The sequence below is a fragment of the Panthera pardus genome, unplaced genomic scaffold (assembly GCF_024362965.1).
Source record: "Panthera pardus isolate Hobbes unplaced genomic scaffold, ASM2436296v1 HiC_scaffold_11, whole genome shotgun sequence".
In the NCBI taxonomy this organism is placed as follows: domain Eukaryota; kingdom Metazoa; phylum Chordata; class Mammalia; order Carnivora; family Felidae; genus Panthera; species Panthera pardus.
The window spans coordinates 99,792,706-99,807,650 of record NW_026526666.1 but is presented as its reverse complement, the minus strand read 5'-3'; the positions used below and the strand labels follow the sequence as shown (position 1 = coordinate 99,807,650).

Here is a 14,945-nt window from a genome sequence, read left to right as displayed (position 1 = left end):
CGAACCTCCCTACCTCCCCATGCGCACACTTGCTTCTTTCCAGTTCTTTCACCCTGGGTCTGAGGCATCATTTTGGATGCGAATTGGATCCCCTGGCTCCTTTGCTAAGACCGCCCATCACTCTTTGCGTGACACCCAGGCATCTCCCCTGTAAAGGCTCCACAGGACTTGGTCCCTCCTGACCTCTTCAACCTGTCTTATCCCATGGCCTCCCCTCCCTGCCCCACTCGTGCTCCAGCGGCAGTGGCCTGCCTCCCATCCTCCCTGGACGCAGTCTGGTTCTCTGCTCTGGGGTCCTCTCCTCGGAGGGGCTTTTCCTGGACTCCCTACAGAGTTCTCTGTCACATCGCCATTTGGAGCACTGCCTTCACTGTGTTGGTATAGCGTGTGGTCATTCTTCCTACCTACAATGTGCTTGGGTATTAATGTCTCCCCAGCTGGAGTGTAAGCTTCTCCACCACCATCTTCCAGCACCTCGCACGACTCCTGGAACTTAATAAATACTCCTTGAGACTCATAACATCTCAGACTGAGCCATATGTACAAAATAGCAAATCCAGTAATCCACGAGTGCCAATTATTTCCATGAGATGAAGTGACCAACGGTAACTGAGAACTCCTGCATTCAGATCCAGGAAATTAGCCGGGAGAACCCGGCTTACTGTGGGAAGTATCTAGAACTTACTGTGGGAAGTATCATTGGCAGCCAATGAGCTCAGTGATATGACCGCCGAAGGACTTCCTTGGGGGGAAGGGCTGAGAGGCTCTTAGACTAAACAATGGGAGTCTGGTACCCAGAAAATTCCTCGGCAGTTGGCCCGTCAGGCCCCACCCGCAGCATCTTGTTTTCTCAGAGTACCAAAGTTTGGCAAGAGTCTAAAAACTGTGTCAGGGAGAACAGTCAGAGGTCCTGAGGCCACCATCCAGCAGCAATAGCCATCAGATGACAACCCTGTGTGCCCCTAGATGGCACTACAAAGATCAGGGTTGGCTCTTAGAGGCAGGCCAGTTTCCAAGGAAAGAACTTGCTAAACACCAGACACTTCCTAAAATGGAACACACAGCTGCAAGTGACAAAAAAAAGAGAAAGAAACACAAAAACAAAAAACTCAAGCTGCTCTAAGTTAAAAACAAAAACAAAAACAAAAAAAGCAGGTAGGGGGCAGGGGGAGTTTTTGGCTGAGAGAACTGAAAAGTCCAGGGATGGAGTCTGGCTTCAGGCATGTCTCCATCCAGGAACCCAAGGACGCCTTCAGGACCTACTTGTACTCTCTCTTCACGCCGAGCTCTGCTCTCCTCCACGGTCGTCTTTTCTCAGACCGCCCCCACCAAGGGCAGCGAGAGGTGGTCACCAGCAGCCCTGGATGGATATTCTTTCCTGCTACCCCAGGTGGAAATACCCAAAGAAGTCCAACGTCAAAACCCACTGGGCTGACTTGACATTCACATGCTCATCCTGGAATCACTGTAGACAGTGATTGGCTGGGCCCGAGCCCCCTTCCTGGTTCCAGTCCAACCCCTGTGGCCAGGTGGGTCTCAGGCCACGGGAGCGGCCAGGAATGAAGTTAAGCCATCTGAACCACTGGGACTGGGGGTGTGTGGGGTTTGTGAAAGTCCCCAGCTCCCAGGTGAAGAAACTGAAAACTGCCAGTACCCAGAAGCCCCTCGTACCCCTTTCTCCTGGGGCACCTGCCCTCCTTCTGGGGGTAACCCCTGTCTCTTCTTCTGCCAACGTAGATTAGTTCTGCCTTTGTTTGTTCTCCGTGGAGTTGGAACCATGAGCACATATTCTTTCATGCCTGACTTCTTTTGTTCAGCTTTATGTTTATGAGATTCACTTATACTGTTGTGTGTATTTGTAGACCGTGCATTCTCATTGCTCTGGAACATGCCGTTGGGAGAAGATACCGTCATTTATTTTTCCATTATGCTGCTGATACGCACTTGGGAACGTTCCAGTTTGGGGCCATTACAAAGAGCAATGCTGTAGACACTTCTTGTTCGTGTCTCTTGGTGCGCGTGTACTCGTGTTTCTGGCGAGCGAACACCTACGGTGCAATTAATTGCTGGCTCGCAAGGCACACGGGTGCTCAGCCTTAGTAGACACTGCCAAGAGTAGAGACTTCGCCAAAGTGGTTGTACCAACTTGCGTTCTTGGAGCAGCGCGAAAGCCCCTGGATTAGTCGGTATCTTTGTCGCGTACGTTTGCAGAGAGAGGAGTCAGCTTCATAGACAGTTCGGGCTTGTTAGCAGCTGCATCTGGGTCCTGGGCCCACAAAGAGAGGGAGGATCCCTGCTGCCTCCTGTCCCGCCTCTGGCATTTGATTATGCCCCGCCCGCACCCTCCTGTTCTTCCTTTCTTAGGGATGAGCTTTTTAAGGGCGAGTTTTCCCTTGCACCCCGCACGGGTGAGTGTAGTTGAAGCCTTCATTCCCGTAGCGCTAAGGGGCAGAGGAGCAGGGGCGCCTTGGTCTCCGAGCACCCTCCCTTTGGCTGGAGTCCCGAGGAGCTCAGGCCACATGTGCTCATCTTGACCTCAGGATCGAGTGGCCACGGGTTCCCCTGGCTTCCTGAGTGTGGCCACAGGACATTTAGCATTGTTAAGTGGATTCTCCAGGATTTTTGACTGCCCCCCACGTTTTGAATCAAAAAGAAAGCCTTTGGCCTGGTCATTCTCAGAAAGAGGAACCCAAGTAGGATGTGGTTTTACAATCAGAGGAAGTGGATCCCAGCAGTGGTTACAGGGTGATGTGCCCACGTGCTGCAGCTCCGAGCAGATTCAGCACCAGCCGTTCTGGGAGGGGGGAGTCCTGGGCCCAAATGGCAGAGCCCAAAAGAATCTCTCTCTTAAACTAAATTGCTTTCAATTATTTTTTTTGAATGTTTATTTATTTTTGAGCGAGAGCGACAGAGCACGAACAGGGGAGGGACAGAGAGAGAGAGGGAGACACAGAATCCGAAGCAGGCTCCAGGCTCCGAGCTGTCTGCACGGAGCCTGACGCGGGGCTCGAACCCACAAACCGCGAGATCATGACCCGAGCCGAAGTCGGACGCTTAACTGACTGAGCCACCCAGAAACCCCATTTTTCAATTATTTTTAAAAGTCATCGAAATCTAGGAGGATGTGACCTTAGGGTAGGGAAATATTTTTCTAAAGAATAAAAATCATAAAACACAAAGGAAAATATTTGACCACGTCAACACTGCAAACTTTTGCTCACCAAAAAGACACTAAAAACGGAGTGAAAAGATGACCTGGACCAAAAGAAGACATTTCCAACTCCTTTAATCAACAAAGGAACTGAATCCAGAGTATATGAAAGAAACCCTGTCAACCAATAAGAAAAAGACAACCCCACAGAAAAAAACGGGCAAGAGTTAAAAGCAGGCTATTTGCAGAGGATACAGGGAAATGCAAATTAAAACAACCAAAGAGCATTCTGTGACCATCAGGTTGGCGGAAATGAGTAAATGTGATGACCCCAAGGGCTGATGAAGGAATGGAAGTAAGCAGCAGACCGTGGTGGTGGTGCCATTGCCAACGGGCCCCTACGTTAGTCAAGTTCAAGGTGTTTGGCTCTCTAGGTTATTGTCATGATGTGACAGTTCCACTCTGAGGTATATATGTATACACACACACACACACACACACACACACACACACACACATACCCTGGACCTGTGCTGTCCAGCGAGGCAGTCCCCAGCTGCACGTAGCCCTGGAGCACTTGAAATGTGAAGAGTGATGGGGCACCTGGGTGGCTCACTCCATTAAGCATCCGACTTCGGCTCAGGTCATGATCTCGCAGTTTGTGAGTTCGAGCCCCGCGTCGGGCTCTGCACCGACAGCTCGGAGCCTGGAGCCTGCTTCGGACTCTGTGTCTCCCTCTCTGCCTGCCCCTTTCCCGCTTGTGCTTTCTCTCTCTCTCTCTCTCTCTCTCTCTCTCTCTCAAAAATAAATAAACATTTAAAAAATGTGAAGGGTGATGGAGGAACGGAATTTCTAAACAATTCGTTTAATTTTAATTCATTCAGATCTAAGAAATGGATACTCCACTCATTTCTTGGAAACCTTTTAAGTATATCTGCAACAACTTGAGTCTCTGAACCTACTTTTTTATCTGTAAATGGCATGAAATCTACATATAGATGAGGTATTTCTGATGGAAATCTAGTGCCCAAATTGCAATGTGCTGTAAGTGTAAAATATACACCAGATTTCAAAGACTTAATACCAAAAAAAAAAAAAAAAGTGTAAAATATCTCATTAGTAATTCTTTTTTTTGTGATGACGTTTTGAAGTGACTATAGTTTGGATATATTGGGTTACATAAAATATATCACTAAACTTAACTTTATCTTTTTACTTAAAAAATTTTTTTTAATTTAAAAAAATATTTATTTATTTTTGAGAGAGAGAGAGAGAGTGAGTGAGCAAGCAGGAGACAGGCAGAGAGAGACACGGAATCTAAAGCAGGCTCCAGGCTCTGAGCCATCAGCACAGAGCCTGACACGGGGCTTGAACTCACAAACTGCAAGATCATGACCTGAGCTGAAGTCGGACGCTTAACCAACTGAGCCACCCAAGCACCCCTTTAATTTTTTAAATATGTATTTATTTTTGACACAGAGAGACAGAGCATGAGCAGGGGAGGGGCAGAGAGAGATTGAGAGGGAGACACAGAATCTGGAAGCAGGCTCCAGGCTCTGAGCTGTCTGCGCAGAGCCCGACGCGGGGCTCGAACCCACGAATCGCGAGATCATGACCCAAGCTGAAGTCGGACGCTTCACCGACTGAGCCACCCAGGCGCCCCTCTTTTTACTTTTTTTTTTAACGTGGCTGCTGGCAGCGTTGACATTACCCGTGTGGTTCCCATTGTATTTCTCTTGGACAGCGCTCACCCAGACTCTACCTATACACAAAGTGAGGTGTATAACGATATGCATTGTAGCATTGTTTGTAATAACCAAAAAGAGTAGAAACAAACCCTGAGGTTCATCAACAGGAGAAGGGGTAAATAAATTGTGGTTTATATACACAGTGAATACGACAGGGGTTCCAGTGAATGAACTTGAGCTACATGTATCAGTGTGGATAAACCTAAGAGAATGTTGACTGGCAGAGAGATTGCAGAAGACCCGTCATTCATAGAAAGTTCGAAAGCATGCACAGATATTAGCAATTTTTCATGGATACATATTAATGTAATAAGAGTATAAAAACATGCACGGAAATTATAACCAACCAGAATGCAGGTAGTGATAACCTGGAGCAGGGGAGATACTCACAAGATCTTTAACTGTGCCTACAGCATTTTGTTACTGAAGAGTGGGTATGACTGGGGGCGTTTGGTATGACTGAGATATTTCAACAAATTGTTTGATGGCCAAAGCCATTTTTAAACCACTTGGTTTCTGGTTAGAAAGTTTCAAAGAACTGCAGCCCCTGGTCCTTCTTGAGTCCTGGGTTGTCTGACCAGGGACCCTGCCATCCCCCGTTTCTGCCAGCTGGTGGCTGTGGCCGGGTCTCCCACTTGTGTGTGTGTTCCTGAGAAAAAATGATTTGGAACGGGTCTGTTGGTGTCTTGAGTTTGGGCCACTGCGGTGAGGGATGCAGACAGAGTGAGTGCCCACCTGTGATGACGGATGAGATGGGGTCTGGGGACAGTAGGAGCCACAAGCCACCCCAGGCAGGACGAAGTCCAGAGGGAGGCGAGCTTTGGGCGCCCACGGGAGGGACTCCTTCCTGAACATCCCACTGCCAAAGGTCCTGACAATCTGTTTTCCAAAGGATCCCTTCAAAGGATCCTTCCAGCACCCTTAGGGTGCCTCATTGTGCCTTCTCTTCCTTTTCAGGACAGTCGGTGTCTTTGGAGTGAAAAAACAGGATGCCCCCTGGGGTTGACTGCCCCATGGAATTCTGGACCAAGGAGGAGAATCAGAGTGTGGCAGTTGACTTCCTGCTGCCCACGGGAGTCTATCTGAACTTCCCTGTGTCCCGGAATGCCAACCTCAGCACCATCAAGAAGGTACGATCCTGGGCACCTTGGGTGGCTCGGTTGGTTGAGCATCTGACTTCGGCTCAGGTCATGATCTCATGGTTTGTGAGTTCGAGCCCCGCATCAGGCTCTGTGCTGACAGCTCGGAGACTGGAGCCTGCCTCAGATTCTGTGTCTCCCTCTCTCTCTGCTCCCACTCCCCCGCTCCCACTCTGTCTGTCTCTCTCATAAAATGAATAAACATTAAAAAATAATAATAAACGCTTACAGTTAGTGCCCAGCTAGCATTTTGAGTTCAGCTTCCCCCTTTATCAGTGCACGATTACACTCACCAGATTCCAGTGAGAGCTTCAGGGTGTGGTTCCCATGGTGGCCTTTCCTTCTGTCCATGACTGTGCCATCATTTTTCGGAACCACACCCCATCCAAGGCCACTTAAAAGAGTCTTATCTGTCTTCTCTCTTTAGAGCTGTCATCTCAGTAAACATCATCTTTGGAAATAGTTTTTAGTTTTTGTTGAATAATTGTCCGGGTGGATTACTGAGTCAAAGGGTTAGACATCTGGAAAGTATTTGGTAGATGTTGTCTTGTGATCTTTCAAAGGGCTTATCCCACTTCCCAAGTGTGGGATTTAATGGGTCATGCCAGAGAGCAAGACCTCAGCTCAGAATTTTAAAAGCTATACTTGGGAGTTGAACACACTCAAAAAAGGGAAAGAAGCAAGGGACCATCTTGGAATTTTTGTTTGGTTTTTGTCTCTCAATCTCCCCTTCCTGGGAGGTTCCTTTAAAAATTAAAAAAAATATATATATTTTTTTTTTTTCCATTTCAAAAGTAATATGGACACATTGATTTAGGAAAATGGGAAAAAAACAGAAAAAGGAAAAAAGTCACCTGTGATCCAGCCCTTGTGAGACTACCACAGTTAACAGTTTGGCTGCTTCCTGTTTTCTTTTCTGTGGAGTGTTGCTCTTTGTGATAATTCTGATCACGGACTTTGAGATCTCTTTTTTTTTTTCTGAGTTAACATTATAACATCTTTTTCATGTGAGTTAACTTTATGTAAATTTCACTTGAAGGGTAATCTTCTCTTTCTGAACCAGGCATGCCAGCTACTACAATTCCCACACTGCAGAAATACAAAACACGTGGGGCGCTGCACACACCCCGATTTGACTTCAGTTCCTTCATACTTTTATTTATACCAGACGCCAGAGAGTAAATATTCTCGGCTTTGCTGGCCATCGGATATTTGTCGCAAGCACTCAACTCTGCCGACGGGAGGCCCAGAGCAGCCCCAGACAATATGTAAATGAGTGGGCGTGGCTGTCTTCTAATACCTTGGGAGCAGACCAGGTTTTGTCTGCAAACCAGTCACTTTTGTCGAATCCTGGTCTGTACTAATTACTGTTTATTACAGTTGTGGTTTTTGTTTTTTTTAAGAGAGGGAGAAAGAGAGAGAGAGCACAAGCTCAGGAGAGGGGCAGAGGGAGAGAGAGAGAATCTTAAGTAGGCTCCATACCCAGCACAGAGCCCAACTTGGGATTCGAAATTACTACCGTGAGATCAAGACCTGAGCGGAAATCTGGAGCCGACGCTTAACTGACTGAGCCACCCAGGTGCCCCTATTAGAGTTGTTTTTATGGACATGGGCTTGAATTAGATCTGCTGCTCTATACGTTGGGGTTTTTTGTTTTTTCTTTTTTGTTTTTCCCACTCACCGTGTGTCTTGTGTCCCTAGATTCTGGGTCATATCCCTGTACCAATCCCTTTGTGCTGATGGACCATAATTATCCGTCCCCCGTGGAAGAAAAATAGGGCTCCTTTCCCGTCTTCTCTGTGACTCAGTGGTGAACAGTTTTGCAGTAAAGCTTGACTGTTAGATGGCTCTCTCAGGGGACCCTGGGGACACCTTGCCCTGAGGCCACACACTGACCGCCTTAGCTGAACACAGCCCATGGAGGGTTTTATGGCTCTCTCAGTTGTTTGCCTTTTCTGAATTAGTTGCCAACATTTAGAAATCAGGGTGATGAACCCCAGGACTGTTAGCTGGAGGTCATGTCTGGCTGGCCGTCTCTCAAGGGTAACATACAGGGGGGACTGTGGACAGGACTTTAGCGAATACCAGGCACCTTCCACAGAAGGGCAGTGATGGTGACCCATGCGGTGCTCTAGGGGTCTGGGGAGGGCAGGGTCGTGCAGGGGAGGGACACCCAGACTGAGGTCAGCCTCCAGCCACCTCCCCGCTCCCCGTGGCCCCGCTCACTTTGGTCGGAGGGGCTGACCGGCCACTGTCCCCTCAGGTGTTGTGGCACCGCGCCCAGTATGAGCCACTCTTCCACATGCTCAGCGACCCTGAGGCCTACGTGTTCACCTGCGTCAACCAGACCGCGGAGCAGCAGGAGCTGGAGGACGAGCAGCGGCGACTGTGTGACATCCAGCCCTTCCTGCCGGTGCTGCGCCTGGTGGCCCGAGAGGGTGACAGGGTGAAGAAGCTCGTCAACTCACAGATCAGCCTCCTCATCGGCAAAGGTGCCCCGCGTGCGGGTGGGCCCGACCCTCACCCTCCCCTCCCCCTCCCCCCTCCCCTCCCCTCCCTGCCCGGCCCCGCCCCCGTGTGCGTTGGGCCCTACTGGCCCCGCCCCTGCCCCGCCCCCGTGTGCGATGGGTCCTCCTGGCCCCGCCCCGCCCCCGTGTGCGACGGGCCCGCCCCACCGTGTCCCTGCCCCGCCTCCCCTCCCGCCCCCCTCGTGCACTGCACCCTTCCCGCCCTGCCCCGCCCCGCCGCGTGCGACGGGCCCTCCTGGCCCCGCCCCTGCCCCGCCCCGCGCCACCCCCGGGTGCGACGGGCTCTCCCGGCCCCGTCCCTGCCCTGCCCCCGTGAGTGGTGGGCCCTTCCCGCCCCGCCCCCGTGTGCGGTGGGCCCTCTTGGCCCCGCCCCTCCCCGTCCCCTGGCTGACCCAGCCTCCCCACCTCTCAGGCCTCCACGAGTTCGACTCCTTGCGGGACCCAGAGGTGAATGACTTTCGCACCAAGATGCGCCAGTTCTGCGAGGAGGCGGCCGCCCGCCGGCAGCAGCTGGGCTGGGAGGCCTGGCTGCAGTACAGCTTCCCCCTGCAGCTGGAGCCCTCGGCCCGGAGCTGGGGGGCCGGCCCCCTGCGGGTCCCCAACCGGGCCCTCCTCGTCAACGTCAAGTTTGAGGGCAGCGAGGTGAGCCCGCGGTTCCTGCCGGGGACGCCGGGGCCCGTTGGCTGCGTCCAGGCTGCTGTGTCCAAGGGGGGGTGCTGCCCCGTGACACTTCCCAGTCCTCCGCCCACCACCCCAAATCCACTCTCCTCCCAGTGGCGCCGGGTGGTACTTGTGGGCATCCATGCATGCGAGGATCTCGGCCAAATGTCCCACCCGGCAAGTCGGATGAGAGGCAGAATGACCAAATGGCCTTGGTCACTGGTCCACTCATTCGTTCAATAAATATTTCTTGGGTGTCGGCCACGTGCCTGCATCAGACTCTGCCCTGGTGGAGCTGGCGCTGGGGGGAGGGGGCACCTATTACAAATAGGCAACCCCACCCTCTGTGTCCCAGAGTCCATGCGCCACCCCCCCTCCGCCCCCCACAAGGGTGGAGGGCTGACCCTCCCTCCCCTCCCCCCCCCCCCCCAGGAGAGCTTCACCTTCCAGGTGTCCAGCAAGGATGTGCCCCTGGCACTGATGGCCTGTGCCCTCCGGAAGAAGGCCACGGTGTTCCGGCAGCCGCTGCTAGAGCGGCCTGAGGACTACACCCTGCAGGTGAACGGGAAGCACGAGTACCTGTACGGCAGCTACCCCCCTCTGCCAGTTCCAGGTGAGGGCGATGGCTGGGAAGGGCCCTGGGCCCCCCTTGAACACGAGGAGCCGGGCCTCTGGGGGTCCTGGCGAGAGCGTCCCCTCGCTGGGCTTGCCCGCCTCATGAGCACAAGGAGGGCTCTGTCTTCAGGAAGCGGGTGGGGGCAGGAGAGTCCTCAGGAGGGGCCTGGAAGGCCTGGGGTAGGCGGTGGTCAGCATCGGGGAGCCCCCCGGGTCGGGGAATGCTTGGGGCTGCCCCGTCGGCCGCTCACTCTGTGCCCCCGTCTCAGTACATCTGCAGCTGCTTGCACAGCGGGCTGACCCCCCACCTGACCATGGTGCACTCTTCTGCCATCCTCGCCATGCGGGACGAGCAGAGCAACCCTGCCCCCCAAGTCCAGAAACCACGCACCAAACCGCCCCCCATTCCCATGAAGAAGGTGAGCCGGTGCCTTCCGCTTCCCCTCCCCCCCATCCCTTCCTCCCACCTGTTGTCCCACCCCGGAGCCTCGCGGCCACCCCGCGGGCTGGCGGCCGGCCCAGGACGCCTCCTCTCAGGCTCCTCGGTTGGTCAGTGGCGACAGCTGGGCCTTGAGCTTGGCCGGCCAAAACCACGCCAGTGTGCAGGGTGGGGGCGGGGGGCCGCCCGAGCTTTCCTGGGGCAGGGTTCGGGGGTCCCGGCGCACCTGCACGGCAGGTGTTCTGGTAAAGGCAAGTGGGTGCTTGAGCCTTGCCACAAACCGGCGACACTCTCAGCCCACCTCCGAGTGGCCACGGGCCTTGCCAGGGGTCAGGGGCGCTAGCCACCAGAGCCTCCCCTGGATTCCTCTGCTTTGACAGCCCTGCTTCTCCCCCCCCCCCCCCCACCCTCCACCCCGCCCCAGCCTTCTTCCTTGTCCCTGTGGTCCCTGGAGCAGCCTTTCTGCGTGGAGCTGATCCAGGGTAGCAAAGTGAATGCGGATGAGCGGATGAAGGTAGGGGGCTTCTGGGGGGAGGGGGGATGTTTTCTGCACAAACAAGGTGGCTGTGGTCTAGAGGGGTGGTGGAGGAAGAAGGGGGGGGGTCACATGAAAGCCACCTGACCACATTACCCAGCATCCCTGCCTGGGGTGGTTGTGAGCCGCTTCAAAACAGGAAGAGGGGAGGGGAGCAGGCCGGCCGGCCAGAGAGGCTAATTCGTAGAAACCAGGCCCAGTGAGTTCTGGGTATTTGACTCTGGTAGAAGTGGTGGGCCCAGGCCCGGCCCAGGGATGTGGGAAGCACAGAGTCTGGGAGGTGACAGGTGCCGAAGACGAGCGGCTCCAGCTGGGCCCTGGGGCCTTGGGACTCCCTGGGGACACGTGGGAGGTGTATGGAGCACGGGCGGGGCCCCCTGGGGGCCACGCCCACTTCTGGGCCGTTCACACACCCCATCTCCCTCAGTCGTCAGGATAGGATAGCCTGCCAGGTGTCTGTTTTACTGTCCCATTTGCTGGACATTACAGCTGGGTCCGCAGAGGTCGAGTCTCTTTGTGGAACACTTTTTGTCGGGGTAATTTCGCAAACAGAGCAGGTCTGGGGTCCCCGGATGGAACCCGGGAGCACCGGAGGGAAGCAGCTTTCTGGCTGGGCGGGAGGGCTGTCAGGGTAGAGCTGGAGGAGCCAGGGTTGGCGTGTTCAGGTGGCATTAAACATTCCCCTCCTCCTGGGGCTCGCACAATTCTGAGCCGTGGAGGTAGGCTTGGGCGTTAGAACTAGAAGGGCCCCTGGAGTTCCCAAGCCCCAGTGGGGAAACTGAGGCCCAGAGCAGGGAAGTGCCATGACTTGGGGTCCCACAGAGGCATGGGGAGCCCACGCACAGCCCGTGCTGCCCTTCCCTTCACCCCGTGGCCCCTTGAACCTCTCAGGCATTCGGCCGCCCCTCTTCTGTGCCACTTTCTTCCACATGGAAAGTGGGATTCAGACCCATGTGAAATGTGGACATTTCAGGAGCTCTGAGCCTTAGCTGGTGGGGGGAGAACCTGGGAGCGGGGAGAGGCTGGGTCTCTGCCACCCGTCACCTGCGCCTGCACCTTCCCCAGCTGGTGGTGCAGGCCGGGCTCTTCCATGGCAACGAGACGCTGTGCAAGACGGTGTCCAGCTCGGAGGTGAGCGTGTGCTCAGAGCCCGTGTGGAAGCAGCGGCTAGAGTTTGACATCAACGTCTGCGACCTGCCTCGCATGGCTCGTCTCTGCTTTGCACTTTACGCCGTGATCGAGAAGGCCAAGAAGGCTCGGTCCACCAAGAAGAAGTCCAAGAAGGCGGTGGGTGGGGCTGGCTGGGAGGCTGGGGCCAGGCCTCTGGGAGCCAGCCCACTGGGGGTCACTCCCCCTTACCCACTCAGAGCAGGAACGCACCTTGGGGATGGCGGGGGGGGGGGGAGGGGGGGGAGGGGAGTCCCGGGAGGGCTGGCCGACCCAACCTCCCTGCCCCTCCCGCACTGGCCGCCACCCCTGCTACGTGAGGGCTCTGGGTTCCAGGGCTCGTGAGCACGGTGACTCGGAATATCTGGGCCTAAGCCTTCGGTCCTGGTGGGAACCTGGAGGCGGCTCCCTGGGGTAGGAGGACGGACGCACTGTCCTCACCGGGAGCAAGAGTGGCCTGAGTCAGCAGCCAGCAGGGAAGGCACGGTGGTTGAGCACTGAGTCACCAGGGCCCAGGATGTGACTGGCCACCGAGCCACGCTGACTTACCCATAGCTGAGCTGGGCCAGCCTTCTGGGGCCGGTGTGGTTCGTTTGGGGGTTTCTCAAGAAGCCGGGAGCAGGGATGCGACTGGAAGTGGAAGGGAGCCAGGAGGCGGCTGACCTTGCTGGCTTCCTCACAGGGAGTCTGGGTGAGGGCGGGGAAGGTGGCCTGGAGGCTACACCCATCCTGCAGGTGAACAAATGGCCCTGACCTGCCCGTGGTCTTTCCCAGGACTGCCCCATCGCCTGGGCCAACCTCATGCTGTTTGACTACAAGGACCAGCTCAAGACCGGGGAATGCTGCCTGTACATGTGGCCGTCCGCACCAGGTCTGCCCCGGCGGGAGGGAGGGGCCCGGGGGCGTGGGCTCCCGGCCGGTGGCGTTCCTCGTGCAACTCCCATCCATCCCTGTGTCCAGACGAGAAGGGGGAGCTGCTGAACCCCGCGGGAACAGTGCGGAGTAACCCCAACACGGAGAGCGCTGCTGCCCTAGTCATCTGCCTCCCTGAGGTGTCCCCCTACCCTGTGTACTACCCAGCCCTGGACAAGGTCAGCCCCCTCGCCAACCGGGCCTGGCGGGACCCGCCCTCCCCAGAGGCTGTGGGGCTAAAGATGACCTTTCCTGACCCTGCCTCTGGGGCTCCCCAGAGCATGGTGCCCCCCCCCCGGCCCCCCGCCCCCCGCCATCCCCTAAGTGGCTCAGGGCCAGGGCTTGGTCGCCACACACATTTGGGGACCTGCTTGACTCTCTAGAATCCTAACCCACTACAGCAGGTGGGGAGCAGTGGTTCTCAGTCAGGGGGCCGCTTTGTTCCCCAGGGGACTTGGGGCCATGTCCAAAGACACGTTTGGTTGTCACAGCTACTGGGAGAGATGCTCCTGGCATCCAGGGAGCGGAGGCCGGGGGTGCTGTGCACAGGACAGCTCCCAGTGCCCAGGCGTTGAAGCTCCCCGTCCCCGGAGCCCCCCCCCCCCCCCCCCCGACCCTGCCAGGGCTGGCCCGGGCCCGGGGGCTCCGCTGAGACGGGACCGCTCATTGCAGATTCTGGAGCTGGGGCGGCACGGGGAGCACGGGCGCTTCAGCGAGGAGGAGGTGAGCTGGGGCCCGCGGGCGGTGGGGCGCCTGGTCTGGCGCAGCTCACCCGGCCTGCACCCCTCAGCAGCTGCAGCTGCGGGAAATCCTGGAGCGGCGGGGGTCCGGGGAGCTGTATGAGCACGAGAAAGACCTGGTGTGGAAGATGCGGCACGAGGTCCAGGAGCGCTTCCCGGAGGCGCTGGCCCGCCTGCTGCTGGTCACCAAGTGGAACAAGCACGAGGATGTGGCCCAGGTGGGCGGGGGGGGCGGGGCCGCGGGCGGGGCCTCCGCCGCGGGCCCCCGACTTGACCTCCTGCCCAGCCGCACCTTGACCACCCGCACCCCCAGATGCTCTACCTGCTGTGCTCCTGGCCGGACCTGCCCGTCCTGAGCGCCCTGGAGCTGCTGGACTTCAGCTTCCCCGACCGCCACGTGGGCTCCTTCGCCATCAAGTCTCTGCGGAAACTGACGTGAGTCCCGCGGGCTCCCCGCCCGCCCCTCGGAAGCGCGGTTTTGTCCCCGCCTCCTGGCGGCAGAGCCCGGGGGAGCCCCCCCCAAGAGGACTGAGCCCTGCCTGGGGTCTGCTCAGGTGAGGCCGGCCTCCCTCCTCTGCAGGGACGACGAGCTTTTCCAGTACCTGCTGCAGCTGGTGCAGGTCCTCAAGTACGAGTCCTACCTGGACTGCGAGCTGACCAAGTTCCTGCTGGACCGGGCCCTGTCCAACCGCAAGATCGGCCACTTCCTTTTCTGGCACCTCCGGTACTGGACCCACCGGGCCTGGGGAGGCGGGGCCCCTGGCCGGTCCCCCCTTGCCCGCCCGCAGCGCAGCGCACGCGCGGCTCAGCCGTCCCCTCCTTCCTCCAGCTCCGAGATGCACGTGCCCTCCGTGGCGCTGCGCTTCGGCCTCATCATGGAAGCCTACTGCAGGGGCAGCACCCACCACATGAAGGTGCTGATGAGGCAGGTGAGGCTCGGCCCGGGGGCCCTGCCCTGGGTGGGGGCCCTGGGTCTGGGCAGGCTCGGCCCCTTCAGAGCCCCCCCCCCCCCCCCCCCCCCGGGCCGGGCTGAGGCTCGGAGCCTGTCCCGCCGGCCTTCCCACGCTGCCCGCCTCTCGTGTCTCCCCGCCAGGGCGAGGCGCTGAGCAAGCTGAAGGCCCTGAACGACTTTGTCAAGGTGAGCTCCCAGAAGACCACCCGGCCCCAGACCAAGGAGCTGATGCACCTGTGCATGCGCCAGGAGACCTACCTGGAGGCCCTCTCCAACCTGCAGTCCCCGTTGGACCCCAGCACCCTGCTGGCCGAAGTCTGGTGAGCCCCGAGCCCCTTCCACGGCCTCCTCCCCCTGCC

General features: G+C 56.8%; 1 protein-coding gene across 1 annotated transcript in view; it reads left to right on the top strand.

Annotated features, from left to right (window-relative positions):
- PIK3CD (phosphatidylinositol-4,5-bisphosphate 3-kinase catalytic subunit delta) overlaps positions 1-14,945 on the top strand; it is a 31,275-nt gene that overhangs the window by 11,077 nt on the left and 5,253 nt on the right. Inside the window, 16 exon segments of the mRNA XM_019461321.2 lie at positions 5,857-6,029; positions 8,302-8,530; positions 8,979-9,208; positions 9,659-9,820; positions 9,822-9,839; positions 10,111-10,260; positions 10,705-10,794; positions 11,881-12,102; positions 12,757-12,853; positions 12,943-13,073; positions 13,567-13,617; positions 13,688-13,852; positions 13,948-14,069; positions 14,215-14,358; positions 14,464-14,563; positions 14,728-14,906. Coding sequence (XP_019316866.1) covers positions 5,889-6,029; positions 8,302-8,530; positions 8,979-9,208; positions 9,659-9,820; positions 9,822-9,839; positions 10,111-10,260; positions 10,705-10,794; positions 11,881-12,102; positions 12,757-12,853; positions 12,943-13,073; positions 13,567-13,617; positions 13,688-13,852; positions 13,948-14,069; positions 14,215-14,358; positions 14,464-14,563; positions 14,728-14,906 — 2,231 coding nt within the window. The 5' untranslated portion in view covers positions 5,857-5,888.